Consider the following 13,852-nt stretch of genomic DNA (forward strand, 5'->3'; position numbering starts at 1 on the left):
TGGCCACCTGATGCATAGAGGTAACTCACTGGAAAAGTCCCTGATGCTGGCAAAGATTGAGGGCAGAAGGAGAAGGGGGTGACGGGAGATAAGATGGTTGGATGGCATCACCGACTCAATGGACATGAGTCTGAGCAAACTCTGAGAAATGGTGAAGGACAGGGAAGCCTGGCATGCTACAGTTCATAGGGTCACAAAGAGTCGGACAACTTAGCGACTGAACAGCAACAACAACAAATAGAACTGAATAGCTAAATAAATGGAAGAATAAATGGCATGCCCAAATAAATGTTTTGAGCTATATTACATATATGTATTGAGCTATATTGTGTATATATATGTATAGCCTCTGAAAATAGCCTTGGGATTTTTTTCCTTCATATTTAGCATTTTCTTCCAAACCTGAGGGTTAGAATTGAAACTCTTGTTTTCAGGCCAAGTGCCAAAACTCCCCTAAAGAGAAAACTCATCAGTTGCTGAGCTCTGATTCAGGCACTCAAAAGCCCAGGACTGAAGCATCTAACATGCCATGCCTTCTACTTCCCTAGTGCAAACTGGATTGTTTTTTCATAAAACAAGAAACAAAAGGAGGAGAGGAAGAAGGGGAGGAAGGGAAAGAAGAGAGGAGGAGGAGGAAAGAAAGGAAAGAAGAACATTTGTCACTTACTGTGCCTTTCACAGCAAAAACTGGTAAACCACTTAACCAATCTTTATTCCCCAAACTTCCAGTGAGTCAGATAGCTGAAATGCTATGTTACAGCTGTTCTCAAATATGTTTATGAACAACTATGCCAGAAGCAATCACCATGTCATAAAAAAAATATACACATTAGTGAAAAACACAGTACTAGTTTCCGAGACAACTTCTGAGGGAAGCCAAAAGAGTATCGAGAGAATGAGTCCATCTAAACCTGCTCAACCACACCTCCAAACCTGGCCTAACACGTCTAGAAAGCACATAATTTGGCTTGGGAAGGGTGGGCATGGGAGGAAGAACAAAATAGAAGGGAAAAGGAAGGATTGGAAGAAAAGATAGGAAGGGAATTTTAGAGCAATTTATACTCACACAGTAGAGGATTGAGGGAGGTAAACTGGGGTAAGAACTGAGATCTTCCTTGAGATTCTCATCCCTATTTCTCTACACTCACTTCTAACTCTCTGCTAGGAACTAAACACGGTAGCATCTTCCAAAACAGGAAACAAAAGAGGAAATCTACAGGGCTAGGTTACCTCATATTCATCATAAAATCCTCATGGTTGCCTCTGTTCAAGTGCAGGTCATTTGGGTACACAAGAAAACTCACAAACAGGATCATTAGGATCTCCATGGAATTTTTTCCTCGATCTACAAAATCACCGTTAAAAACATATGGGTTGCTCGCTGAGGGGAGACCATTCTGTGGAAGGAAGAGGGGGGGAAAGGAGCAGTTAAAAGAATGTACTTTTAAAAGTAAGGTTTTGTATTTAACGTTCACGTGGATATGGAGAAAAGAGGCTGAGTCAGTTCTTCCACTGGGAAAAATCTGCTCACCCACTCAAGCCAATTTTACTTTTCCAGGGCAAGAGTGAAAGGTTTCACTCTTCTCCTGCAAGAGACCTTTTGGAAGTAAAGAATTAGCTTGGGACAGGTACACCGGGGGGATGGTTCATCCTACTCACTTCTGCACATGAAAACTATGAGTTTTCTCTGAAAGGACCTGATAATTATCCTATTAAAAATGGATTCTTTCATCTCTTCCTTGGGTAGAAGAAGGAAAAACATTGAACTAAGAGCCAGAAGTCGTTCATTCTAAGGGACCCTCTGTTTAATTTCTCGAGGCTGTGATTTTCTCAATTTGTAAAAAGAACCCCATCCCAGATCAAAAATGAGAGACAGGATATGAAAGTACTCAGGGAAGTGTAAGGTACTGTCCAACTGTGAGCAGAGCTCATATACCATTGGTCCACTCTGATACAATTACACCAGGTGTTGGAGGCATGTGTTCTTGACTGCTCACCAACCAGAGCCGTATTTGTTGTTTAATATGTTGATTACCACTCCTGAGCATAATACTTTAAAATATAGTGTTCACATAAAAAAGGACTGGGATTAAGACAAAGGTCTGGTCTTTATGGCAGCTATTCTTTCCTTTACTTCTGTACTAGTAAACTCTAAGATAAAACATACCATGCCTGGTAGAGAAATGGTTGAGTGCATTTTTATTGCATAGTAAGATAATTCAAATGTCTAAAAAATACATTACAAAAAGAAAATTTTAAGTACTCATATATTCTAATATATGTCCTCTTTCAAAAAAGTTACCTTCGAGAAGTAATTCACATATTCTAGTTATATTAATTTTTTTCAAATGATTTTCGATTTTCTCTTTTGTTAGGTTTCAAATTATGTAAGAAAATATTATTACTTTATACTCACCACCTAGTATTTATATACATTTTAAATTGTTCATATCAATATGACAAAAATAGTTGAAAAAATAAAATACAAGTTGTAGCATATAACTTGGGAATTCCAGAAGTAACTATGCAACAAAACATGTTCTGAAGGCAACTGGAAAAGAGCAAGCAGTGGTGTAGTGTTCTGGGCCAGAAGACTTATTCTCTAATTCAGCTCCACTATTACCCATGTGTCCCTGGGCAAGTTATTTGATCATTATGAACTCTAGTTTCCTCATATGTTAAATGATAACTTCCATGCTTATCATACAGGGCTACTTTGGAACTCACATGAGACTGTAGTATGTAAAAACTACAGTGTGCTTTTACTATAGTGTGTAAAAACTATAAAGCACCACACAAACTAAGAGATTCATTTTATTATGACCTCCATGTTATTTCTAACTTTACAACCCCACCACTTTATATTTTCTTATACATGAATTCACATAACCTATTCACACTGGGCTTAGATAGTGTGAGCCAATTATAAAAATATAGGCTATTGTTCATCAAAACATAAAGCAAAAAGGAGTGATTCTGCATCTCTAATACTCTTCCTCCCCCCAGACTTCACCTGGCTGCCATGAGTAACCTGGTGAAGTCTTAGGAATGCTGGAGGCTATAGATTTTATCGAGATGTCCAGGACTGAAGGGGGCTTAAGGAGCAGCAGAGAGCTGTGGAAGAACTAGGCCTGAGGGGACATGTAGACTCTGTGATTAAGGGGACACTTTGTCTCAGAGCATGTGTGTGGTCTTGGTTGAGGGGGGAGGGATCTGGATCTTACAGGAAAGGCAGAAGAACTTTCACATCTCTGAAACTAAAAGAATACTAACACATGCATTTAGAGACACCTAGGAACACAGAGACTTCCTCTCACACTCTTGATGCAGAAGCAGAAAGTGTTGTTGTGCCTCCAACTATGGAGAAGCTTGGCCTAGCTTAAGCAGAAAATTTAAAATGGAAATAACATCATATTTAAGAGGATCCAGTAACCACAGAGGCAGACCAATCAGCCCTACTAAAGTACCATCCCCTAATGAGGTAACAGTGCTGGAGGAGACAGGGGCCCACCTTTTTGAAAAATGAGAGTATCATGAAATAAAGAACAGAAAGTCAGTAATTCCTGGCATTAAAAATATGCTATTGAAATTTAAAATATCAATAGACTAGTGATAACTAAAAGATAGAATGGTTGAAAAATACATTGCTGACCTGAAAGAGCAAGCAGATGAAAAATCTCTCACAAAGAGCAAAAGGCAAAATGATGGAAATCATGAGGAATGAATAAGAGATTAGAGTTCAGAGCCAAGAGAACTAATATGCCAACAATAAGCATTCAAGAATCAGGAAAAAGGAACAGATGGAGAAGAGGCAATAATTACATAAATAAGAGAGGGAATTTTCTACAGTTTAAAACGAGACTTCACCCTGAAGTTTGAAAGAGCTCATGACTCCTGTTTTCAATGAACGTGTACTGATTGCTTGTTATGTACCAGACATAGTTTTAGGTGTTAGAAACATAGAAGTCCCTGCATTCAAAGAACATGCATTTAAAGAACCTAGCATCCACATGCCCCACAGAGGAAAACACTCAAGAACATATTTTAACCAAATAACAGCAGTAACAATAAAAAGTCCTTAAGCCTGGGAAGGACTAAGAGAAAAGATCAGAGTTGTGAACAATAAACCTTGCAATACATAATTAAATATAAATCAATAGCAATAATGTATAAATTGTGTTCTCTGAAACAGCTAACAGAAAAACCTAAATGAACTTTTTGGCCAACCCAATACAAAACAAGGATTCAAGAAACAGAAGAGATTATGAAGGAAATCTGATAATCGTCAAGAACTAAAAATCTGGCATGAACCAAAACTAAGGATTTGTAGGGGATGTAAAGGGAGAAAAGCAAAATTCTCTACAAATCTCATCTGAATGGGGAATGTACATGGAAAGTGTGAAAACAAATATATTTACCTTACTGGAGGAGAGAGAGGATAATGAAGAAGGAATAAAGTTATAGCTATTTGGGAAGTATACACACATACATCATTTATTAGAAATGTCAGGAATAGGAAGATAACAACTAATGAATAGGAAAGCATGGTAAAAATGCCAAAGAAAACAATAATTTAAAAAACTTCACCAAAACAGCAAAAAAAGACTACTTAAAAGCACAAAACTCCAAGTATCTATAGTTTGTGAGAAATACACATGAAAAAAATAAAGAGAGACTGAAAGCAAGGTAAATGTAACAAAGAAAAGGTAAAAATGAAAATATTAATATTTGACAAAGTGGAATTTAATATTCAAAGTGCTAAAAATTATCACAAAGCAACATTATATCATAATAATGGCCACTTTATGAAGAAGGTTCAATTTATAAACTTGTATTCAATAAACGAAAGAACAAGTTTTTGCTTCATATATTTACTATAAATGCAAGAAGAAAATTTTAAAAAACACATAGTAAATTATTCAAACATATTTATTGGTTTAAAATAATGTCCACAAATTATCTGATACTCCTTTTAAAAGGTGAAGCCTAACACCACTCCCTGAATGTGAGCTGGACTTTGTGATTTGCTTCTAAGGAAGGAATAAGAAACAAAAGCAGGAGTGCTGTTGTACAACTGTGGAGACTAAGTCATAAAAGAGACTGCAGCCTCCTATCTGCTCTCTTGGATCACTCACTCTGGGAAAAGCTACTGCTCTGTCATGAGAACACTCAGGTACCCTGTGGAGAGGACCATGTGGCTGTTCTGTCAACAGCCAGCAAGGAACTGAAAAGCTGTGTCTGCAGCCATGTGAGTCGGCAATCTTGGAAATGGGTCCACCAGGTCCAGTTAACCTTACAAATGACTGCAGCCCTAGCCAACTGCTTGATTGCTAGCTCATGAGAGACCTTCAGGCAGAACCACCCAGCTAAGCTGTACTCAGATTTCTGAACCACAGAAACTGATACTAAACATTTGCAGTTTTAAGTCAGTAAGTACTGGGGTAATTTGTTATACAGAAATATATAATACACATATTTAAAAAGATACAAAAAAATAAAAATAAAAAAAATAAAAAGATACAAATGGAAAAAATTGAATGTACAGTTTACCCTTGAACACTGAGGGTTTGAGCTGCAAGGGTCCACTTAAACACAAATTTTTAGTGTAGTAAATACTACACTACTACATGGTCCATTGTTGGTTGACTCTTTGGATACAGAGGAACTGCAGATGAGGAGGGCCAACAATCACTTATACATGGACTAACTCTTGTATTGTTCAAGGATCAACTGTATAACTAATGAACTTAATAAACAGAAATATGAAGAACTCTACAACCTATGAATAGCAGATACAATTAATTTTTCATTTGTCCACAGCAGTTTCATGAGCATCTATCATATACTTGATTTCAAAGAAATCCTAAAAAAATTCAAAATAATAAACATTTCAAAGGACACATTCTCATATCATAATCCAATAAAACCTGAAGCAAATAATATAATGCAAAAAATTCTAGCTTTTTGAATTAAGGTCCTTGGAAATTAAAAATTATAGTCTTCATAACCATTGGATCAAAGAGGAAATTAACAGTAATATTATAAATTTGATAGAAGGCTCAGTAACAACTAAAGTAAGAAAAAATGTGTAGTCTTAAATGCCTTCATTATTAAAGAAGCACATGAAAGACTATATTCACCTTAACACATTAGAAAAATAAAATCAATTAGATAAAGATAAAAGCTGAAATTAATGAAATGGAAAATGAAAAAAATGAAAGCTATATAATCCAAAGAGTGATTCTTTGAAAGAACTAATAAAATTGATGATAAAACTCATCATAAGCCTGATTAAGGATAAGTAAAAAAAGATAATGAAAAACATGTAAGATTAAAGATTAGAAAAAAGGCAAAGATATAGAGAAGTTAGTTTTAACATTATATATATAAAAAGAGAATATAATGTTGGAACTTGTGGCAATATACTTTGACAATCAAGAGAAATGGAGGATTTTCTTGAAAATTAGAAGCTACTAAAACTGATTCTAGTAAAGATACTAAAGATACTAAAACTGATCCTAAAACTGGAATGGGTGAATTTAACTCATATGACCATTACATCTACTACTGTGGTTAAGAATCCCTAAGAAGAAATGGTGTAGCCCTTCGTCAACAAAAGGGTCCAAAATGCAGTACTTGGATGCAATCTCAGAAACGACAGAATGATCTCTGTTCATTTCCAAGGCAAACCATTCAATATCACAGTAATCCAAGTCTATGCTCCGACCAGTAATGCTGAAGAAGCTGAAGTTGAACAGTTCTCTGAAGACCCACAAGACTTTCTAGAACTAACACCCCAAAACAATGTCTTCTTCATTATAGGGGACTGGAATGCAAAAGTAGGAAGTCAAGAGATACCTGGAGTAACAGGCAAATTTGGCCTTGGAGTACAAAATGAAGCAGGGCAAAGGCTAACAGAGTTTTTCCAAGAGAATGCACTGGTCATAGCAAACACCCTCTTCCAACAACACAAGAGAAGACTCTACACATGGACATCACCAGATGGTCAATACTGAAATCAGACTGATTATATTCTTTGCAGCCAAAGATGGAGAAGCTCTACACAGTCAGCAAAAACAAGACCGGGAGCTGACTGTGGCTCAGATCATGAACTCCTTATTGCCAAATTCAGACTTAAATTGAAGAAAATAGGGAAAACCACTAGACCATTCAGGTATGACCTAAATCAAATCCCTTATGATTATACAGTGGAGGTGACAAATAGATTCAAGGGATTAGATCTGATAGTGCCTGAAGAACTATGGATGGAGGTTCGTGACACTGTACAGGAGGCAGTGATCAAGACCATCCCCAAGAAAAAGAAATGCAAAAAGGCAAAATGGTTGTCTGAGGAGGCCTTACAAATAGCTGAGAAAAGAAGAGAAGCTAAAGGCAAAGGAGAAAAGGAAAGATATACCCATTTGAATGCAGAGTTCCAAAGAATAGCAAGGAGAGATAAGAAAGCCTTCCTCAGTGATCAATGCAAAGAAATAGAGGAAAACAATAGAATGGGAAAGACTAGAGATCTCTTCAAGAAAACTAGAGATACCAAGGGAAAATTTCATGCAAAGATGGGCACAATAAAGGACAGAAACAGTATGGACCTAACAGAAGCAGAAGATATTAAGAAGAGGTGGCAAGAATACACAGAAGAACTATACAAAAAAGATCTTCATGACCCAGATAACCACGATGGTGTGATCACTCACCTAGAGCCAGACATCCTGGAATGCAAAGTCAAGTGGGCCTTAGGAAGCATCACTACGAACAAAGCTAGTGGAGGTGATGGAATTCCAGCTGAGCTATTTCAAATCCTAAAAGATGATGCTGTGAAAGTGCACTCAATATGCCAGCAAATCTGGAAAACTCAGCAGTGGCCACAGGACTGGAAAAGGTCAGTTTTCATTCCAATTCCAAAGAAAGGCAATGCCAAAGAATGTTCAAACTACTGCACAATTGCACTCATCTCACACACTAGCAAAGTAATGCTCAAAATTCTCCAAGCCAGGCTTCAATAGTACATGAACCGTGAACTTCCAGATGTTCAAGTTGGATTCAGAAAAGGCAGAGGAACCAGAGATCAAATTGCCAATATCTGCTGGATCATCGAAAAAGCAAGAGAGTTCCAGAAAAAACATCTACTTTTGCTTTATTGACTACGCCAAAGCCTCTGACTGTGTGGATCACAACAAACTGCAGAAAATTCTTAAAGAGATGGGAATACCAGACCACCTGACCTGCCTCTTGAGAAATCTGTATGCAGGTCAAGAAGCAACAGTTAGAACTGACAGACATGGAACAACAGACTGGTTCCAAATCGGGAAAGGAGTACGTCAAGGCTGTATATTGTCACCCTGCTTATTTAACTTATATGCAGAGTACATCATGCAAAATGCCAGACTGGATGAAGCACAAGCTGGAATCAAGATTGCCGGGAGAAATATCAATAACCTCAGATATGCAGATGACACCACCCTTATGGCAGAAAGTGAAGAAGAACTAAAGAGCCTCTTGATGAACATGAAAGAGGAGAGTGAAAAAGTTGGTTTAAAACTCAACATTCAGAAAACTAAGATCATGGCATCTGGTCCCATCACTTCATGGCAAATAAATGGGGAAACAATGGAAACAGTAAGAGACTTTATTTTGGGGGGCTCCAAAATCACTGCAGATGGTGACTGCAGCCATGAAATTAAAAGACACTTGCTCCTTGGAAGAAAAGCTATGATCAACCTAGACAGCATATTAAAAAGCAGAGACATTACTTTACCAACAAAGGTCCATCTAGTCAAAGCTATGGCCTTTTTTTCAGTAGTCATGTATGGATGTGAGAGTTGGACTATAAAGAAGGCTGAGCACTGAAGAATTGATGCTTTTGAACTGTGGTGTTGGAGAAGACTCTTGAGAGTCCCTTGGACTGCAAGGAGATCCAACCAGTCTATCCTAAAGGAAATCAGTCCTGAATATTCATTGGAAGGACTGATGCTGAAGCTGAAACTCCAATACTTTGGCCACCTGATGCGAAGAACCAACTCATTGGAAAAGACCCTGATTCTGGGAAAGATTGAGGGCAGGAGGAGAAGGGGACGACAGAGGATGAGATGGTTGGATGGCATCACCGACTCAATGGACATGAGTTTGAGTAGGCTCCGTGAGTTGGTGGTGGACAGGGAAGCCTGGTGTCCTGCAGTCCACGGGGTCGCAAGGAGTTGGATGCAACTGAGCAACTGAACTGAACTGACTGAAAACTGATTCAAAAGAAGTAGAACACTAAAAAAGTGCATTGTCTGCATACAGCTTTTTTTTTTCCCATTTTTAAAAGAATTTTTTGGTCTACTTTTTTATTTATTTTTAACTAGAAGATAATTGCTTTACAATATTGTGTTGGCTTCTGCCATACATCAACATGAATCAGCCATAGGTATATATATATGTCCCCTCCCTCTTGAACCTCCCTCCACCTGCCACCCCATCCCACCCTTTCAAGTGGTCACAGAGCACCAGATTTGAGCTTCCTGTGTCATACAGCAAATTCCCACTGGCTATCTATTTTACATATGGTAATGTATATGTTTCCATGCTACTCTCTCAATTTGTCCCATCCTTTCTTTCTCCAGCTATAAAAAGGAACACATTTGAGTCAGTTCTAATGAGGTGGATGAACCTAGAGCCTATTATACAGAGTGAAGTAAGTCAGAAAGAGAAAAACAAATATCGTATATTAATGCATATATATGGAATCTAGAAAGATGGTACTGATGAACCTATTTGCAGGGCAGCAATGGAGATGCAGACATAGAGAACAGACTTGCATGTGGCTTTATAGTAGAGCTCTCTTTCCATTTTCAAAAGCAAATAATTGTGGGTTTTTTTTAAGCAAATAGTTTTGAGGTTCTTTCAACTAATGATTCCCATCCTTGGCTGCATATTAGAATCACATGATGATTCCTAGGTGTCCATCAAAATCTCTGGAAGTGGAACTCAGTAGTTTGTTTTTTTGTTTTTTTTTTTCCTATTTCCTTGGGTGATTACAATGTATAGCCAAGTTTGAGCACAAGGGATTTAAGTTCTAAACCATAGACAAAGATATAAATCTCTCCAATTTATCTCATAAGATCAGTATAACCTTAGTATCAAATTTTGAGAAAAACAGCAGCCAAAATTTGAACAAAGATGTAAACTATTTTTCACCGGGATGACCAATTTTCTGGTAGTAGAATTCATCTCCAGTTAAATCAACTTTGTTTATAGGTATTTCACCTCTTTTATGAACCATGAATAGTGAATTTCTTTAGTCAAACCTAATTTTAAGACCCAAATAGTAATGATCAGCTAAGCCATATACCTTACATAGCACACTTGACACCCAATAAGCTTTAACCTTTTCAAAAAAAATCACATGTCTTCAAAAGAATAAGATTTGTGATAATGAAGCTCATTCAGTAGAAAATGTCACTGTCTCTGAAAGTGATTCTAAAAGGAGTCCTAAATATATACTGAACTTCTGTAAGTGTTGAGCCTCTGAAAGCAAAGGCAAGATTTATTTGGGTGTATAAGATCTGCACTGTTGGTCCAGGACTAGTTGTATTACTTTACATAGTCTGAGTTCAAATACATTTTAGTCTTAGAATAATAAGAGAATTGGAAAATAGATAAAAAGATGACCTAAGTCTTCTGGGACATGGGTCTCTAGGATATTTAGACTTCTGGTTACTGAGGTTTCTCTGGATTTCTTTCAAAAAAGGACTCACTGCTGCTGAGTGAACCCATCCTTCACTCAGTTCCAGTAAACCAAACTCTCTGGCTTATTCCACAGCTGATACACAACAAACCATCTATGTTATGGTGATACAGTTGACAAATATAGAAAACCCAGGGTAAACTACAACTCTGCACACAGCATCAGATGACCTTCAGGGGGAAAAGTAGCAGACCACAATTACCCAACTTGAGTAGAGATAAAGACTCCTATTTCCCACTGATATATTTTACATAAGACATCTAGAAGTAACTGCAATTTTTTTGAACATTTTCCCAAAGCACATCAAATAATCTCTGGACCTCAACTCCACATTATTTTAATTTTTATTTTGTCTGCAAACTCTATTTAGAGGTCTGTTCCGAATGTAACATACTGCCTTAATTTTAAAGGGAAAAGAATTGACTGCTGTGGCAATAGGAAGAATATCAGCAACAGAGAAAAAAGAAAATATTTAATGACCTTCACAGCTGGCAAATTTGGGTCATAAGGGGTGGGATAGAGGATGGTGGGGAAGAGAGAAAGAAAAGGAAAACAAGGCCGTGTGGCTCCCACGGACAGCATCAGTATGACACCCACAGGGTTGAGAAGTAATTAGCTTCTCTCTGTCCATGTGCACCTCTCTTTCAACTGCAGGAGGTCTCCACCTAAAGCATCAATTTAACAAACTAACTTGCCAATACTTAGTCTAAAATTTCCAGCTTTCTATTCAATGAGGAAAAGTGTCTTGTAATTTTACCAAGGCTACAGTTCTGAATGAAGAATTCCAAATTGGTCACTTCAATTAAGCAAGAGTGGCTGATTAAAATTAACCTTTTCAGGAAATAAAGTCTAAAAATAGGACCTAACTAATGCCAGTGGAAACTGACTGATTTTATTTTCTTAGGCTCCAAAATCACTATGGATGGTGACTGTAGCCATGAAATTAAAAGACGCTTGCTCCTTGGAAGAAAAGCTATGACAAATCTAGACAGCATATTAAAAAGCAGAGACATCACTTTGCTGACAAAGGTTGTATAGTCAAAGCTATGGTTTTTCCAGTAGTCATGTACAGATATGAGAGCTGGACCATAAAGAAGGCTGAATGCCAAAGAATTGATGCTTTCGAATTGTGGTGCTGGAGAAGACTCTTGAGAGTTCCTTGGACTGCAAGGAGATCAAACCAGTCAATCCTAAAGGAAATCAACCCTGAATATTCATTGGAAGGATTGATGCTGAAGCTCCAATACTATGGCCACCTGATGGGAAGAGCTGACTCACTGTAAAGACCCTGATGCTAGAAAAGACTGAGGGCAGGAGGAGAAGGGGGTGACAGAGGATGAGATGGTTGGATGGCATCACTGACTCAATGGACATGAGTTTGAGCAAACTCCAGGAGATAGTGAAGGACAAGGAAGCCTGGTGTGCTGCAGTCCACGGGGTTGCAAAGAGTCAGACACGACTTAGCGACTGAACAACAACTAATGCCATGTAAATCTGTTCACTTGATGATATCCAAAGCCATATAAAGTTGAGATGCTCTTTTAAGTAAAGGTGTGTCATGGTTAATCATATGGCACTCAGAGGAATTCCTTACAAACCTAGATGGGATTGTGAGCTGAAACTGTCTAGCTTAGTCTTAAGGTGCTAAATGATACAATTTGTAAGTATAATAAGAAACTAAAAATGTCAAAACAACAAAAATGATCACTTGTACAAATTCCATCATTTATTGGAGCACACCACAAAAAGGGTGTGGGACTAATCTTTTCTGATTCTTCAAAACTTTCCTTCATGATTAGGCAAAATTACTAAATTACTAAAACTTTGAAGGGATTGTCTTAATGTCACCTCATCCAGGAAGTCTCCCAAGACTTAGGTGCCCCTCCAATGTGCTCCCTTGGAATCTCGCATACCCTATTTATAACATGTCCTACCCTGAACTATCTTGTCTTTTTATTGGTTGACCTACATAGGTATCTAATAAATACATGTGAAACGAATGACATTTATATTCATCTTTGTATCTCCCCACAGTTTTTACACAGGGCTTTGAACACTGCAGGGACTAGATAAAAGTTTACTGAATGAATAAATGAGTGGACAGATGCACTTCTGCATATGATCAGTTGTAACAAATAGAAGTCTTAAACTGAACCAGTCATTTGGATGAAAATTGGCAAGGCATCTCAGGGACCCTACATTGTAACTCTCCCTCTCAGGCTTTGCCCTGGGTTGGCCGTGGGCCAGCCCCAGCCCTGCAGCCTACTCACTCTATACTACAAAAAAGAAATGATGAGGGAGAAACTGTCTAGCAAAACACCAACTGAAAGATGAATTACAATTATGCCTTAATTCAAAGCCTGAGTTTTTCCTGGTTTCTCTTTTAGGTTGATGGAAAGGAAAAAGTTAGAGCACAGTATAAGCTTTGGCCACTTACAGCTTAAAAAATCTCCCACGGGATGTAGTTTGCTATTCCCCAAAATTCAAGTTCAACTAGAACTTGAATAAAATAAACCAATTTTAATTAATAATAATAAAGTACTTTTAATAAATTAAATAATAAGTTAAATAAGGATGAGTTAACGCCTGTCACTAGCTGCTTCTAGAAAGAAGAGAGTGAGCCCATGGCTTACACTGAGGTGGCTTAATCCTGTGTGTTCCCATGAATGAACCAGAGGAGAGTATCACATGCAGGCATTACCTATCACTAGGATTTAACACATAGATGATGCACTGAGTAACAAGAACCAGTCACCATCACAGAAACTCTACCTTTTCCTGAAGCAATCAAGTGACTGCTGTGGTCACAGTAAGTGCTTGCTGTAATCCCCGTGCAGGCAAGCTCTGTATCTGATGCCACGAGAGAAACCCATCACTCTCCACCTCTCTCCTCAATTTTAAGGTGTTCTTCCTTTCCTCCTCATCTGCTTTCCTGGCCCATTACTCTTCCCTCACCTAATCTTTCTTTTTTTCATGCTCTCTCATTTTCATGTACCTAAGAGCCAACAACACTCCTCATACTGCAGCACTGCTGAAACGAATTTTCCAGATCAATGAAGTTTATTCCTTTAAAAGCTAAAATACATTTTTAAATTACTTAACCATTCTGGC

The 13,852-nt window shown here is 37.8% G+C and overlaps 1 protein-coding gene across 5 annotated transcripts in view; it reads right to left on the reverse strand.

Moving 5' to 3' along the window:
- The window catches only part of PPEF1 (protein phosphatase with EF-hand domain 1), a 140,443-nt gene that overhangs the window by 34,703 nt on the left and 91,888 nt on the right, over positions 1-13,852 (reverse strand). For all 5 annotated transcript variants that reach the window (XM_070464633.1, XM_020891255.2, XM_070464634.1 and 2 more), the window contains one exon: positions 1,231-1,397. In XM_070464633.1, coding sequence (XP_070320734.1) covers positions 1,231-1,397 — 167 coding nt within the window. The remainder of the gene's footprint in view (positions 1-1,230; positions 1,398-13,852) is intronic.

This window comes from Odocoileus virginianus, unplaced genomic scaffold, assembly GCF_023699985.2.
Source record: "Odocoileus virginianus isolate 20LAN1187 ecotype Illinois unplaced genomic scaffold, Ovbor_1.2 Unplaced_Contig_38, whole genome shotgun sequence".
Taxonomy (NCBI): Eukaryota; Metazoa; Chordata; class Mammalia; order Artiodactyla; family Cervidae; genus Odocoileus; species Odocoileus virginianus.